The 12,733-nt window shown below is 31.3% G+C and overlaps 1 protein-coding gene across 1 annotated transcript; it reads left to right on the top strand.

Moving 5' to 3' along the window:
• Positions 1–1,365: 1,365 nt before the first annotated feature.
• LOC148619461 (serine/threonine-protein phosphatase 2A catalytic subunit beta isoform) lies at positions 1,366–12,180 on the top strand. The gene is made up of 7 exons (XM_088579349.1): positions 1,366–1,614; positions 4,399–4,608; positions 6,818–6,991; positions 9,278–9,367; positions 10,039–10,200; positions 10,511–10,629; positions 11,112–12,180. Exons 1-7 carry the CDS (start codon positions 1,504–1,506, stop codon positions 11,182–11,184), a joined length of 939 nt encoding a protein of 312 aa, XP_088435475.1. The 5' UTR covers positions 1,366–1,503; the 3' UTR covers positions 11,185–12,180.
• The last annotated feature ends 553 nt before the right edge of the window (positions 12,181–12,733 follow it).

The raw sequence follows: 12,733 nt of genomic DNA, 5'->3' as shown, positions 1-12,733 counted from the left end.
CTAAAGTTCAAAAACTTTTGAAAGGCTACAGCTATCTCATCAATAATCAATGTATGATTAAAGTAAAGCTATGACAAATAAAACCAAGAATCAATTATAAGTATTTACAAGAACAAAATTTAAATATAAGAAAAAAAGTGAGAAGATGGTTTTTTTCTTTGGATTGTACAATATAAAATGGGTAGAAGACCAGCAAATGTAGATAATAAAAAAAGCTAATAAATTTGACGGATAGATCCATGATTAGCACATTTAGAATAAGTTCATATTAACCGATGATTCAAAAAGGTAAGTATCTTAATATTCCTGAACAAGAAAGAACATGTCCACTTTGTAAAAAAAAGAAGACGAAATACCTTTTTCTGCCTATTTGTAATTTAATGAAGCTTTCAATCGAAATGCATGTCATTTTTCATATTCCCGACTTTGGCTTCGTTTTTTTTTTTACAGATTTTAAGCAAAGGGGGGGGGGGGGTAACTTTCTGCAAATTGCCATCCGACCGACTGGTTTACTGTCAAATTAGAGCAATAGTCAGCAGTAGACTTCAAATTCAAATATTCAAAATATTTGAGCCACGGTAAATACTTGGATAATTTTAAATAACTTATTTCAAGGCATTCAGGTGCTTAACGAAGTGAAAATAGTTTAAGTTTCCAAGAAAAGTATTTCCCTTTCCCTTTCCCAAATGAAACCTCCAACCAGGTCGTCGGGTGTTGGTGGGTTATGTCCATTTAAAAAACCTGCTAAAATGGCTTGCATTTCGTGAATATGAAAAACAACTAACACACAAAAATAATTTTAATTCCGAATAACGATAACACATATCAAAATGTCATCCAATTACTTATCAAACTGTAAAGAAAAAAAATGTGTTAAAGAGTACTTCAATTTTCAATATAGCATTATGTTATGTATGAGCCTAGAGACCTTTAATTCTATGATGAGCCTAAATCAATTAATGCGTTGTGACTTATAAAAGTATTTCTATTTGTAAATATACAATATAGGTACATTGTCGAAAATAATTGAAATATGTGATGTGGCGACGGAACGGATAGGAAATGCGATGCTCCGCCGAATTTTTGTCTCGTGAGTTGTAATTATAACCCTTTCTTCTATTCCTTTTAGCCTTGAGTTTGCACGGTACTTTGATTTTTTTTACCGATAGAGGGCGTGTTCTATACCAGTTCAAATAATTGCCAACAGGGGATCGGTTTACAAATTTAATATCATAAAACAAATAAACTGAAAATAAAGTTTTACTTTGACACTGATATTTCTAATTATAAATCATTATCACTTTGCAAACAATTATATTAGAATTTATGTCTGATTCATGAACAATTATTTATGAAAGTGACGTCACTAGCAAGGAAGAACACGGCCATTTTGTCGGCGCTTAAATGTGCTGAGACTTGAAAGAAACAACGTTCAGACAGAAAGGCCGAAGTTGAAACATTCGATAAAAGTGCAAAATTACATGTTGACATATTCTTTTCGAAATGAGCTTTCTTGAAGACCGTTCCACCGCAAAAGAACTCGACACATGGATCGAACAATTGTATGATTGCAAGCAACTGACCGAAAACCAAGTCAAAACATTGTGTGAAAAGGTATTTTCGTGTTTATATCGAAGTTGCGAGTCGAATACAGTTTTTAAAATTAATTTAAACCAATGTTAAATATTCTAGACGACATTTAAACTTGTAGATGGGAACAAATTTCTTAAATATTGTAACTGAAAACTCTGATTGGTTTTGTATGGCAACCGTCGCATAGGCAGTGTATAGTTAAGCTTGGTCTACTTCGCTCTCTTTTTTTATTGAGATTAATGTTTATATAATTTAATGTTCTGTATCTTTGCATATATATTATCCTTCTATTGTTCCATATGAGGATTTAATATCCTAATTTCTGAGCCAAACTTTGGAATTTTCCTCCCTACCTGTCCATCAAATGATTCATTCATGTACAAATCCTATTATGGGGTAGGCATTGCCTAAATCAGTGAGCACCGTGAACTTGACTGTACATGTACCATCTGTGTGGGACTTGTAAAAATAAAAAAAGGACATTACAAATGGGGGGAGGGGTTCCACCTGCATGAAAATTTTTGCCTCACAAATGCAATATTTTTTATTTTTATTTAAGCAGCAGGCGAAATAAATATTTTTACTAAAAAATCTGTGTTTAAATATTTTTATTATTATTATTTAGTTTTTTTCCCAAAAATTTCAACCCCATACCCCCTTTCCCCTCACTCTAACAAATGGTCAATAACTTTATAGCACTTCGCAATACTTAACTTGTGTTATCCCTTAAGGGCATCTCCAGCAACATCCTGTTCAGTCTTGGTCCATCAGACAAATCTGTACAGATATCGGAAATATTACAGTTCTCCACGGATGGTAGGAATAATTTACACATATCGTGTGATGTAAACACATTTCAGATGATAGCTGAAAATTCCAAACAAGAAAATGATAGCCTTTCCTATGCTAGAAAAGCTATGCTTTGATTTGGATAATACAATCGGAGTTATATTTTTTTCCAAGGCGGGTTAGGTTCTTGACAACAGCAACAGTGGATCAGTGAAGATACACATATGTACATTGACATGTCTCGGAAACTTTTTAAAAACATCATATTCACTGCTTTTAATTAGTAAAAAAAAAAAATAGAAAAAGACTCAACAACTATCAGAAAAGATAAATTTATTTTTACTGAAATGTAATCTTAGCCTGTATATTTTTATTTGTTTGATTGAAGGAAGCGATGAATTTTCTCCATAAGGACAGTAACTTTTTGATACTTCCAGGACATGACTTTTTTTTTTTTTTAGTATATTGGGGAATCTCAAGGGAAATTAAGATAGTACATGTAATATCCGTAGAGCTGACACTGCTTTGCGGTGCTCGCTATTATTCATCTGTTTAAAGCTGCATTAATTGTCATTTTTGTTTAAATATGCCTTAATCTACTAAATTGCACTTTTTGTATATAATTTCATTCAATGTCCACAAATAAAATGTGTTAAATACATAAGATAGGTGTCTTTTTATTTATTGTCTTGCAGGACAAAAAAATGGACCTATGTAAATTTGTATGCATGTGACTTCTAGTGACCTTAATCCATGCATGTGCTGTGAGGGTCACTTTTTTTTTTTTTATAAAACTAATCTAGTTACCAGATTGCAAAGCGAAAGTGGTTAATCAATGGCAAGGAAGAACGTCGGACTCAAGCCATAAAAGAAAAAAGTTTGAATATAATGCAAGGATCCTTTTGAAATTTTACGTATTGTGATATAATGTGGCACAAATATGGTATTTGAAAACTAATCAAGAAATAGATGAAATGAAATGTAAACAAGACACGTGCTTACCTGTGTATCTGTTATTGTTATTTTTTTTTACCAAGGTTAAAGTACATGTAATTTTAACCTGGGTTAATGTCCTGTCAGCAGTCTCTGGAAGTAATGGTGAAAAATAGATTTGAGATATCGATCTTCTTTGAATGAAAAAAGTTGTTTTTACAATATTCTGTAGGTATTATCGACCTTTATTGCGTCAATTGCATTACTACAAACTTATTTCATTTTGTAAGCAAAATCAGTAGAATCAAAACTGAACAAATTTGGCAGCTACAGTAATGCAGCTTTAAAAAAAATGTATTTCAATCATTAACTTCAATTGCACTTTTCTTGAAGATTATGACCCTAAGCTGTTTGGCCTGTCAGTGTCAGCAAGTGTTGTGTAGATATGCAGTGATATTGTTCACCTTTTTCAAAATTGTCTGTACCTCGTCCTTTTTTTATTTCGGATGATATGGGTCATTTTTAAAAATTGGGAAATATATTTTGAAAAACTATACAAACATTGAATTTGTAGTGACACCATAAATTGTATCCTACCTTTTGACTACTAATTGGGAAAATTATTTATCTTACTTGGGATTATTATTGAGCAAGTATTAATTGGTGACAAAAGGGAAAATAGCCTTATATCAGAGACAAAAAATATCACAGTTTTGATAAACCATCCAATGTGTGACAAATGCTAACAAGGTGCACTTTTAGAATTTATAGTACACTCTCTTGAAACTCAAGACACTTAAGAAATTGTATACAACAGTTGAACTGTTCATGATTACATTTACAATACTCATTGACAATATTAAATGGAAAATAAAAAAAATGGCATAGCCATACACAGATTTTACTCAAATCAATATATAAAAATCACTAGCTTAAAACAAAATTGAGCAAAGGTATCAAAATCTTTAGTTATTTTTAGCACTTGCATATTTGTGTACATAAAAGTTCATGATTGCAATATACTTTATCTAGCTGAAAGAAGTATATGACTAGTCCATATTTTTTCATCTTTACCAATTTCAGGCTAAAGAAATTCTAACAAAAGAATCAAATGTGCAAGAAGTCAAATGTCCTGTCACGGTTTGTGGTGATGTTCATGGACAGTTCCATGACTTAATGGAGTTGTTCAGAATTGGTGGAAAGTCACCTGATACCAATTACCTGTTCATGGGTGATTATGTTGACAGAGGATACTATTCTGTAGAAACAGTTACCCTATTAGTAGCTTTAAAGGTAAATATGTTTTTCCATTTCAAATTTGGTTTCTGCTTTAAACGACTTTTAAATCTGTGAATAATTGATATCTGTTCTTGTGGATTCTGGTTTCCTGATAAAGTGAAAATGTTGAAAGTATGTGCATTTGTATAACAAATTTTTTTTATAACTTAAAAATTCATAGTCAGAACCTACATGTCACAGTTCGTACATGCAAATAAGGCAAAAAAAAAAAATATGTGTGTTTCCAGTCACCCGACCTACCTTGAAATAATGGTGCTGACCTGAAACATTTTTTCACTAAAAAAAACCAAAATTTTTAATTTTTCGTAGGTTTTGTTTCCTTGCGGTCGTAATTACGTCATGGTTATTTGTTGGATTTCAAACATAATTCCAAAAGCGCTTTATAGAAGCAGACTTGATATCATTCTTGTAAAGCAGAAGAGCGATCCTGATTTACTCTGAATGACTTTTACCTCATTGCGCTGGTAAAATCAAGAGAATCTTGAATATAAAAGCCACGATGGCCTGCTTAACAGCGGCAAACTCGGTCATTGCTATTAAAATAGCGAAAATGCCATCACATGGACGCAAAAAAACATATGATTGTGCTTTCAAAATAAAATATATTTGACTCTATCGATATGAAAGGCTAGAGTACCTGATGAGGATGTATGGCCTTGGTCATCTTGACCTTAGTGATATCCGAAATACAAGGTGAACAGATAAAAATATAAGTTCCTACTGACTAAGTATAAAAAGAGAGGTAACTGCTACCTCTTATCAGTTAATTGAACATTACAGAGGGAATAACATTATTAACAAAATTATGTGTACAGAAAATTAATAAATAAAAACAGACAATCAACTCCTAAAACTTATTGGAAATATGCAGCAAATAGTCAACTAGAAATTCTGTTGAACCCAACAAGTGAAAATAAATATGAAACAATATAAGAATCAAATAAATGTAAATATGTTGCAGTTCAATACTTAATCCTAGGAGGGATAAGACAGGTGTTTATCTAATTAAACAAAATACAACTTATTTTGAAAGGTATTGGTATTGAGTTCTGCTGGGATAGGAATATGGACACATTTTATTATTACAGTTTATATAATTAAATAAATGCAGCACATTTCGAAAGTCATGTGTATTTAGATATGCTGGCATAGGAATATGGACACGTTTATTCTTAAAAAATATAACATTTTATTAAATATGATAAATAATATAATAACTGAAAATTTATAATATGAATGAGAAAATTCAGTAAATTTAAAACGGGAAACTGATTTTTTATTGATATTATATAAACACACAATTCTGACACAAAACTTTTAGTTTCAGCTACATATCAAACTGAAACTACATCTCAGAAAGTATCTTAATACATCTTTAGATGATTTTATGTCTTAAGACAAGGTGTTTGTCTTTTATTGAAGACTTTACTTAAACATAAAATTGTATCAAAATGGCTTTGGACACTGCAGATCATTTGCTATCCAAACATGAGGAACAGGGAACTTAAGCCATTTAAAAAAACATAATACAAGAAAAAAAATGTTTTTTTTGTAAAATAAAAACTTTTTCTGACATACGTATCTGTAGTCAAAATTTTTAGGTGATAGGAAACATACATATTTTTTTTTTGCCTAATATTACAAAATACATACACACACTTTTACAGATAAAATTGGTTTGATCTTTTGAAATGCGAGTAGGGCCCAAAGAAATGTGTGTTTACAGTACCCCGACCAATCTTATTTTCTGACACTGACCTCAAACAATTTTATTGGAAAAGTCGGCGAAAATTTTGCTCTGTCTGCATCTGGTTTTGTCTATTACCAGTTAAAAAACACTGCGAAATCTGAGTCTGAGTTCAATGCCTAGTCAAGTATCTTGTCTCTAACTTTCAAAGAATGCACCCATCGAAAGGAAATGACGAAAGTAATACTCCCATTCATTGACAGTACAATGTTTGTGGATATATTTCACGAACACTATGATATTAATTTGAAAAACAAGTGTTCTATCAAAGCTTAGAATGAAACCCTGATTACCCCTACCCTAATGGTAGGGGATGCTGTTAAAAAAAGTCGACCTGCTGACACATACATTTTTTTTGGCTGAGTTATTTGATATGAAATAATGTATTTCTTAATTTCAGCAGATAGTCTTACTAAGTACAAGCATTTGCACTTCATAAATGTTTTTGCTTTGCAGGTCAGATTTAAAGACAGAATAACAATTTTACGAGGAAACCATGAAAGTAGGCAAATTACACAAGTATATGGGTTTTATGATGAATGTTTACGGAAATATGGGAATGCCACAGTATGGAAGTATTTCACAGATTTGTTTGATTATTTACCACTTACAGCTTTAGTAGATGGACAAGTAAGTTCTGGAAGGTTGCTATGCACTATAAAACAATGTATGGTTGATGTATTTCTGAAACAGATGTACAAGTACTATACATTGTACAATTCCTTTCATGATATTTAGTCAATGATTCAATATAATATCACTGAACATTTTCCCTGAGAAATCTCTCTGGATATACTAAAAAGCAGTAATCCTACTAAATTATTTATAGGCCTCACTTTTTCTAATTGCAGAATCTAAAAAAATATCATTATCAAGTTCTGTAATCAGTTTCACAAAAATTGTAATTATGATTATCATAATTTTTTAGGTCTCAGTGTATTCTCCCATTGTAGTTTCAAGCAAGAGTCCAGAAATTGTCAGAAATGCAGGTCATTGACTGACAAATTTTGCAAATGACTGACTCCGAGAATTTCATACATTTATTTCTTGATTTATTAAGAAAAAGATTGACAAGTCCCTCATTTTCCCGCCCATTTTACAGAGGTAACGAAAGCACGAATCAGACATAGTTTGTAATTATTAATTTATCTATTGAAAATTTTTGACACAGAAGTCAACAGACCATTTAAATCAATATACAAAATGTATTTGCTATTTTCTTATATAAATAATCAACATTTTTTTTCTTCATCATTTGGAAGTTTTAGACTATTTGCCGATATGATGCAAAAATCTAAGAGATACGATGTTTTGTTAACATGTTAGAACGTCCACATGTGGTCGAAACCGAATTTTTCACTCATTCTGATATTTTGTAAAAGACAGAGTATGTGATGAAATAACACAAATTTCAATGTTTATCTTAACATAATTACATGAAAAAGATTTTCAATCTGAGCATGTGAAAAACTGACACAAACGTCTGCTGAAGTTTGATGAAATGACTGGTGTGGGTTGGCAAAATTTCCGGACTTTTGGTCTCAAGACTTACATGTACAAAAAAATGTTGAGTTTAATTCTATGACAGGTTTTGTAATACACGGAAGGTGTTCTTGAAAACAGGTAAAAAATGTTGGAACTGGTCAACTATCATGAGTTCTTTTTTTTTGTTTTGATTTTGTTGTTGCTATCTTTTGGACAAATACATTTAAATAGCCTTATATATAATTTATGAGATAGGACCGAAAAGATACAAAATTGATCACAAAAAATCATTGGATGAGTTGATTATTTTAACTTTTAAGCACTGTGAATTGTGGTAGTCAATATTCCTTTGATAAAGTTGATACACTTGTCTCATTAAAAATGTCAGTTCTATCATTAATAATGGAAATAGAAAAACAGAATTTTGAAAATTGATATGAAATGACACTTTTAGTCCATGTCCTTAATAGTTTTTTTGTCCTACCAACAATGTAAAGGACACATAAACATTAGGTCTGTGTTATGCTTCATGTCTATCCCATTGTTGAATCATTTTTACCTGTATATAAATTTTTTGCCAATGGTACATGTAAATGAAGATCTAGCAGTGATTAACCCCTTCCTTTCATCACACTTGGGGGTACATACACTACTCTGTAATCTTCACTCAAAAAGAATAGAGCCATCATGATTCAAACTTGGTTTAAAAACACAGTTTTTATACACTTACAGTCAAACCTCGGTAGCTCGAACTCCAAGGGACCATTGAAATGTGTTTGAGTTATCGGGAGTTCGAGAAATTGAAGTTCGTATATTTCTGCATTTCTTTCGTTGCCTGTCCAAGTTCGACTTTATCGTTAGAAATTGCTTACTTCCTCCGAAGTTGTGTTAGTTCGTGGATCTTTTTCATTCGCTTTCGCTGACGAGTTCGAGTTGGTGAGGGTTATCCTCAAAGATTTATTACCGAATGGACCGACTAGTCAGTTCAGAAATCAAAGTTCGAGAAATCCAAGGTTATTTATATTGATTACATGAATGTAGGAGAAAATTTAGGTACCTTGATTTGTGTTCGAGAAATCCCGGGTGTTCAAGCCATCCAAGTTCGAGCGAGTGAAGTTCGACTGTATTTAAGATGTGCATATCCTATTATGAAAAAAGAATGACAAGCAGTCAATTTAGCATGTTAACATTTTAATTTTACCCCTTAAGTGACAAACAACAATATGATATGGAATTTGTGAAAGAACAGGATTTGCTGTTTAACTGAAAAATAAATTTTTATGGTTTTTCCTGCCAAGATTTATGAAATGCCACAACATTGTTGCAGGGTTAAATCTCTTTAAACTTTCTGCAAGTAACTAAGTTAGGGTTAGATTGGAAGAACATGTATTTTAACAAACAAACGTACATGTATGTTACTTTTTTTTTCAGATATTCTGTTTGCATGGTGGATTATCTCCCTCTATAGACACACTAGATCATATACGAGCTTTAGACAGATTACAAGAAGTTCCCCATGAGGTAAATATAGTTAAAAAGTGTTAACAATTTTTAGCAAGCATGCCACATTGTCTTAAAAGTAGCTGTTCTTACATTGTACATTGCCGAAATGAAATGGTGAGGCCATTTTCTTTTGCATACCTTCCCTTGTGTATCTCTCTATTGAGGATGCCTCATTACCTATTTTTATCACCATATATCAATAAAATTAAAACAGAAGCACCTCTCTCTTCTTTTATTCTGGCTATTAATGATTGTTGTGAAAAGCATCATCCTCACTTTAAAAGAAAAACAAATAAAAAAGTTAAAAAAAAAAATGCCTTTCCACTTTGGTGTTATTAAAAATGCCTTAAAAACTGGCAAACTTTAAGGATGTTACAGTACCCTAGAGGAATTTTACTAAAATTTTTATTGACTCAATAAAGGTAAAAAATACTCCAAGAATGCAATGACTCTACATAATGTTTCGATGAAATATATTAGTGATATGCTAGAATTTACTTACTTATACATATATCTGACCATAAATCAGATACAAATGTAGTTTTCATTATGATAAAAAGGTAATCATTCTTATATATTTTATATGAATGTTTAAAATTTTCTTCTGAACTGAGTTACTCAACATTTAATTTGCCATGATGTTTTAAATGTTATCGATATTCCAATGTTAATACTTGGATGTGTTACAGGGTCCTATGTGTGATCTGTTATGGTCTGATCCAGATGATAGAGGTGGCTGGGGTATATCTCCTCGTGGTGCTGGCTACACATTTGGCCATGATATATCAGAAACATTTAATCATAGTAATTCATTAACACTTGTGTCAAGAGCTCACCAGCTGGTTATGGAGGTAAGATAATTACTTATGAAACAGGTATCAGCTGAATATGTACATTATGTAATTAGCTATTGTATAAAGTACTTTTTATCAGGGTAAAAATATCATTACATACTTTTTAAAACTACTGAGTTACCTTTTTTGTTATATAAATGTACAAGATCAAGTGTAGACCAAACAAAGTTACTTGGAAATGGACTATTTGTAAACATACAAAAATATTCAGATATCATAAACATAACATGAACCAAAACTAGGATAACTCTAATCACTGATTTAGTGTTTGTATCCAATATCAATTTCTGTGCATTTTATATTTCAGGGTTACAACTGGTGTCATGACAGAAATGTTGTTACAATATTTAGTGCCCCTAATTACTGCTACAGATGTGGAAACCAAGCAGCAATAATGGAATTAGATGATGCCCTTAAATATTCTTTGTAAGTATTATTTTGATGTCAACATTTTCAGTTTGTTTTAGTTTTGATCAGAGATTTTATGGTTGGTGAGTTTTGCTCTACTTGGTAAAATTGAAGGAAACAGATTAATACAATGTGAGAAACTTGTCCTTTCAGTTCAAGGTTGAATCTTTTAAAACTTACACGTAGGCCTTTTAGTAGTTCATATGTGGATGTCTGTTGATAATATCGTATTGGATATCATATTAAAACAAGCAAGTGTTATTAGTAAATTTCAGTCAATTATGAAGGAAATTTAACCTCTGTATAAAAAATTGACAACAAAAAAACACAAAAACCCAGTAAATTTTAGTTTATTACTTTGATTGCTTCTTTATCTTAATTGAAAACATAAACTATTAAAAATTTTAATGATTGAGAACATAGGGCATGAGAGGTCTAAGCAGTCTGTTTCTGCTGTTAGTTGGAATCTGTAAATAAATTTAATTTGCAACTAATTGTAGCTTACAATTTGATCCTGCTCCAAGAAGAGGAGAACCACATGTGACCAGAAGAACACCAGACTACTTCTTATAAACTGAATGACTTATAGTGCTATTTGTGAACAGACATGGTGCATCCACCATTACACATCTCTTCCTAGCCTTGATATTGTGTTATAGAAACATAGAACATTTGAAATGCACATTGGACTAGGGTATTTGATTTTTTTCTGCATTCAACATGTTTCAGTGTCAAATTCAATGTTGTTTATTCAACTACTTTGTCCATATAGTTGTCATGTTTAGTTCAAACTATAATTGTGCAATGTTATCTCTGGTATAGATTGGGTTAAAAAAAACTGTTTTCTACCTGTCAGAAATGCCCTATAGCTGTGTAGTCACTGGTATATTTTTTCCATCAGAAAATTGATAGAATTGGTAATTTTGTATTTTTGTAATAGGATACTAAAAGGAAAGTTGTTACAGTGGAATTCAAATTGTGTTAATATTTTGAGTCTTTTGCTTAGCATTGTAGCAACATATTTTACTGTACTGTATTACTATGACCTTCATGTGTTTTGCATCTTTATTAATATTTTAGCTTGCATTTTGATGAGCCTGACTGATGAGATTCATTTCAATTTTCTTCATTATAAATTACATGTACATTTGTTAATAATCCATGTACAAAAGGTTTGTCTATTCTAGATTGATGTGAACAACATGATACTGGTTCAAAACATGCAAGCAACTTGTATAACAAGTTTGTGTAATGGTGGAACCTAATGTAACATCCCGTTATTAGTACTAATTGAAGTGAATTTAAACAAGCACTATTTTTTACATACCCGATGTTTTGAACTAGTATTGTATTAGTTGCAAATAAGAAACTGCTTTAGAACAAAGTGATTTTATGTAATGCTCTATTTATTGAGGAAAACATGTTTTATAAACAATTGTTTGCATGGCTTTGTGTAGACTTGGCCAGCAGGTGTGATTCAATTCAGAAGTTTTTTTATTGTCAAAAAAATGGAAAAGTTAAATACTTAAATGTATATTAATAATTGAATAATAAATTATTAATTTGAAATTGTTTTTTTATGCATCCACAATTAAGTAGTTAATTGCATTTTGTTTACCTCCACACCTCCAGATCTCATTATTGCAGAGTTGCTTCCCTATAAAGACTCCAGATCAGTTTTCAATTCTGAGTAGAAGTATTGTAATGCAGACTACCCCTCCCCTTTTTGTGTTGATTTTGTATAGTTTGTAGATATGTTAGACACAAACCTATTTGAATTTCTTACAGTTTGAATATTGTTTGTTGTTCACAACTTTGGCAAAAGTCAATCTATGTTTAAATGAAGTGACTCGATATCCAATAGTTTAAGAAACAACAAAGTCCATTGGTTCTGAGTTGTCCAAGAAGTTCAGAGCAAACAAAAAACAAAAAAAAATCCACCTACTTGTTTTAAACGGTATGGAAAATTTATGTTACTTGCTATATGCAAATGTATTGAATAATCATTCCAGTCCATGGTCATGTATACAAAGCATGAAAACATTTTATTTTGTCAAAGTTTTATGTAGTTTACTTTTTAAATTATGTATTTTTTGGTTTGGGTGCAAAAGTGGTGCATGAC

Source organism: Perna viridis, chromosome 4, assembly GCF_037379345.1.
Source record: "Perna viridis isolate PV_CMFRI_1.1 ecotype Kerala chromosome 4, ASM3737934v1, whole genome shotgun sequence".
In the NCBI taxonomy this organism is placed as follows: domain Eukaryota; kingdom Metazoa; phylum Mollusca; class Bivalvia; order Mytilida; family Mytilidae; genus Perna; species Perna viridis.
The sequence above is the reverse complement of the archived record's forward strand: the minus strand, read 5'-3'. Positions and strand labels throughout refer to the sequence as shown.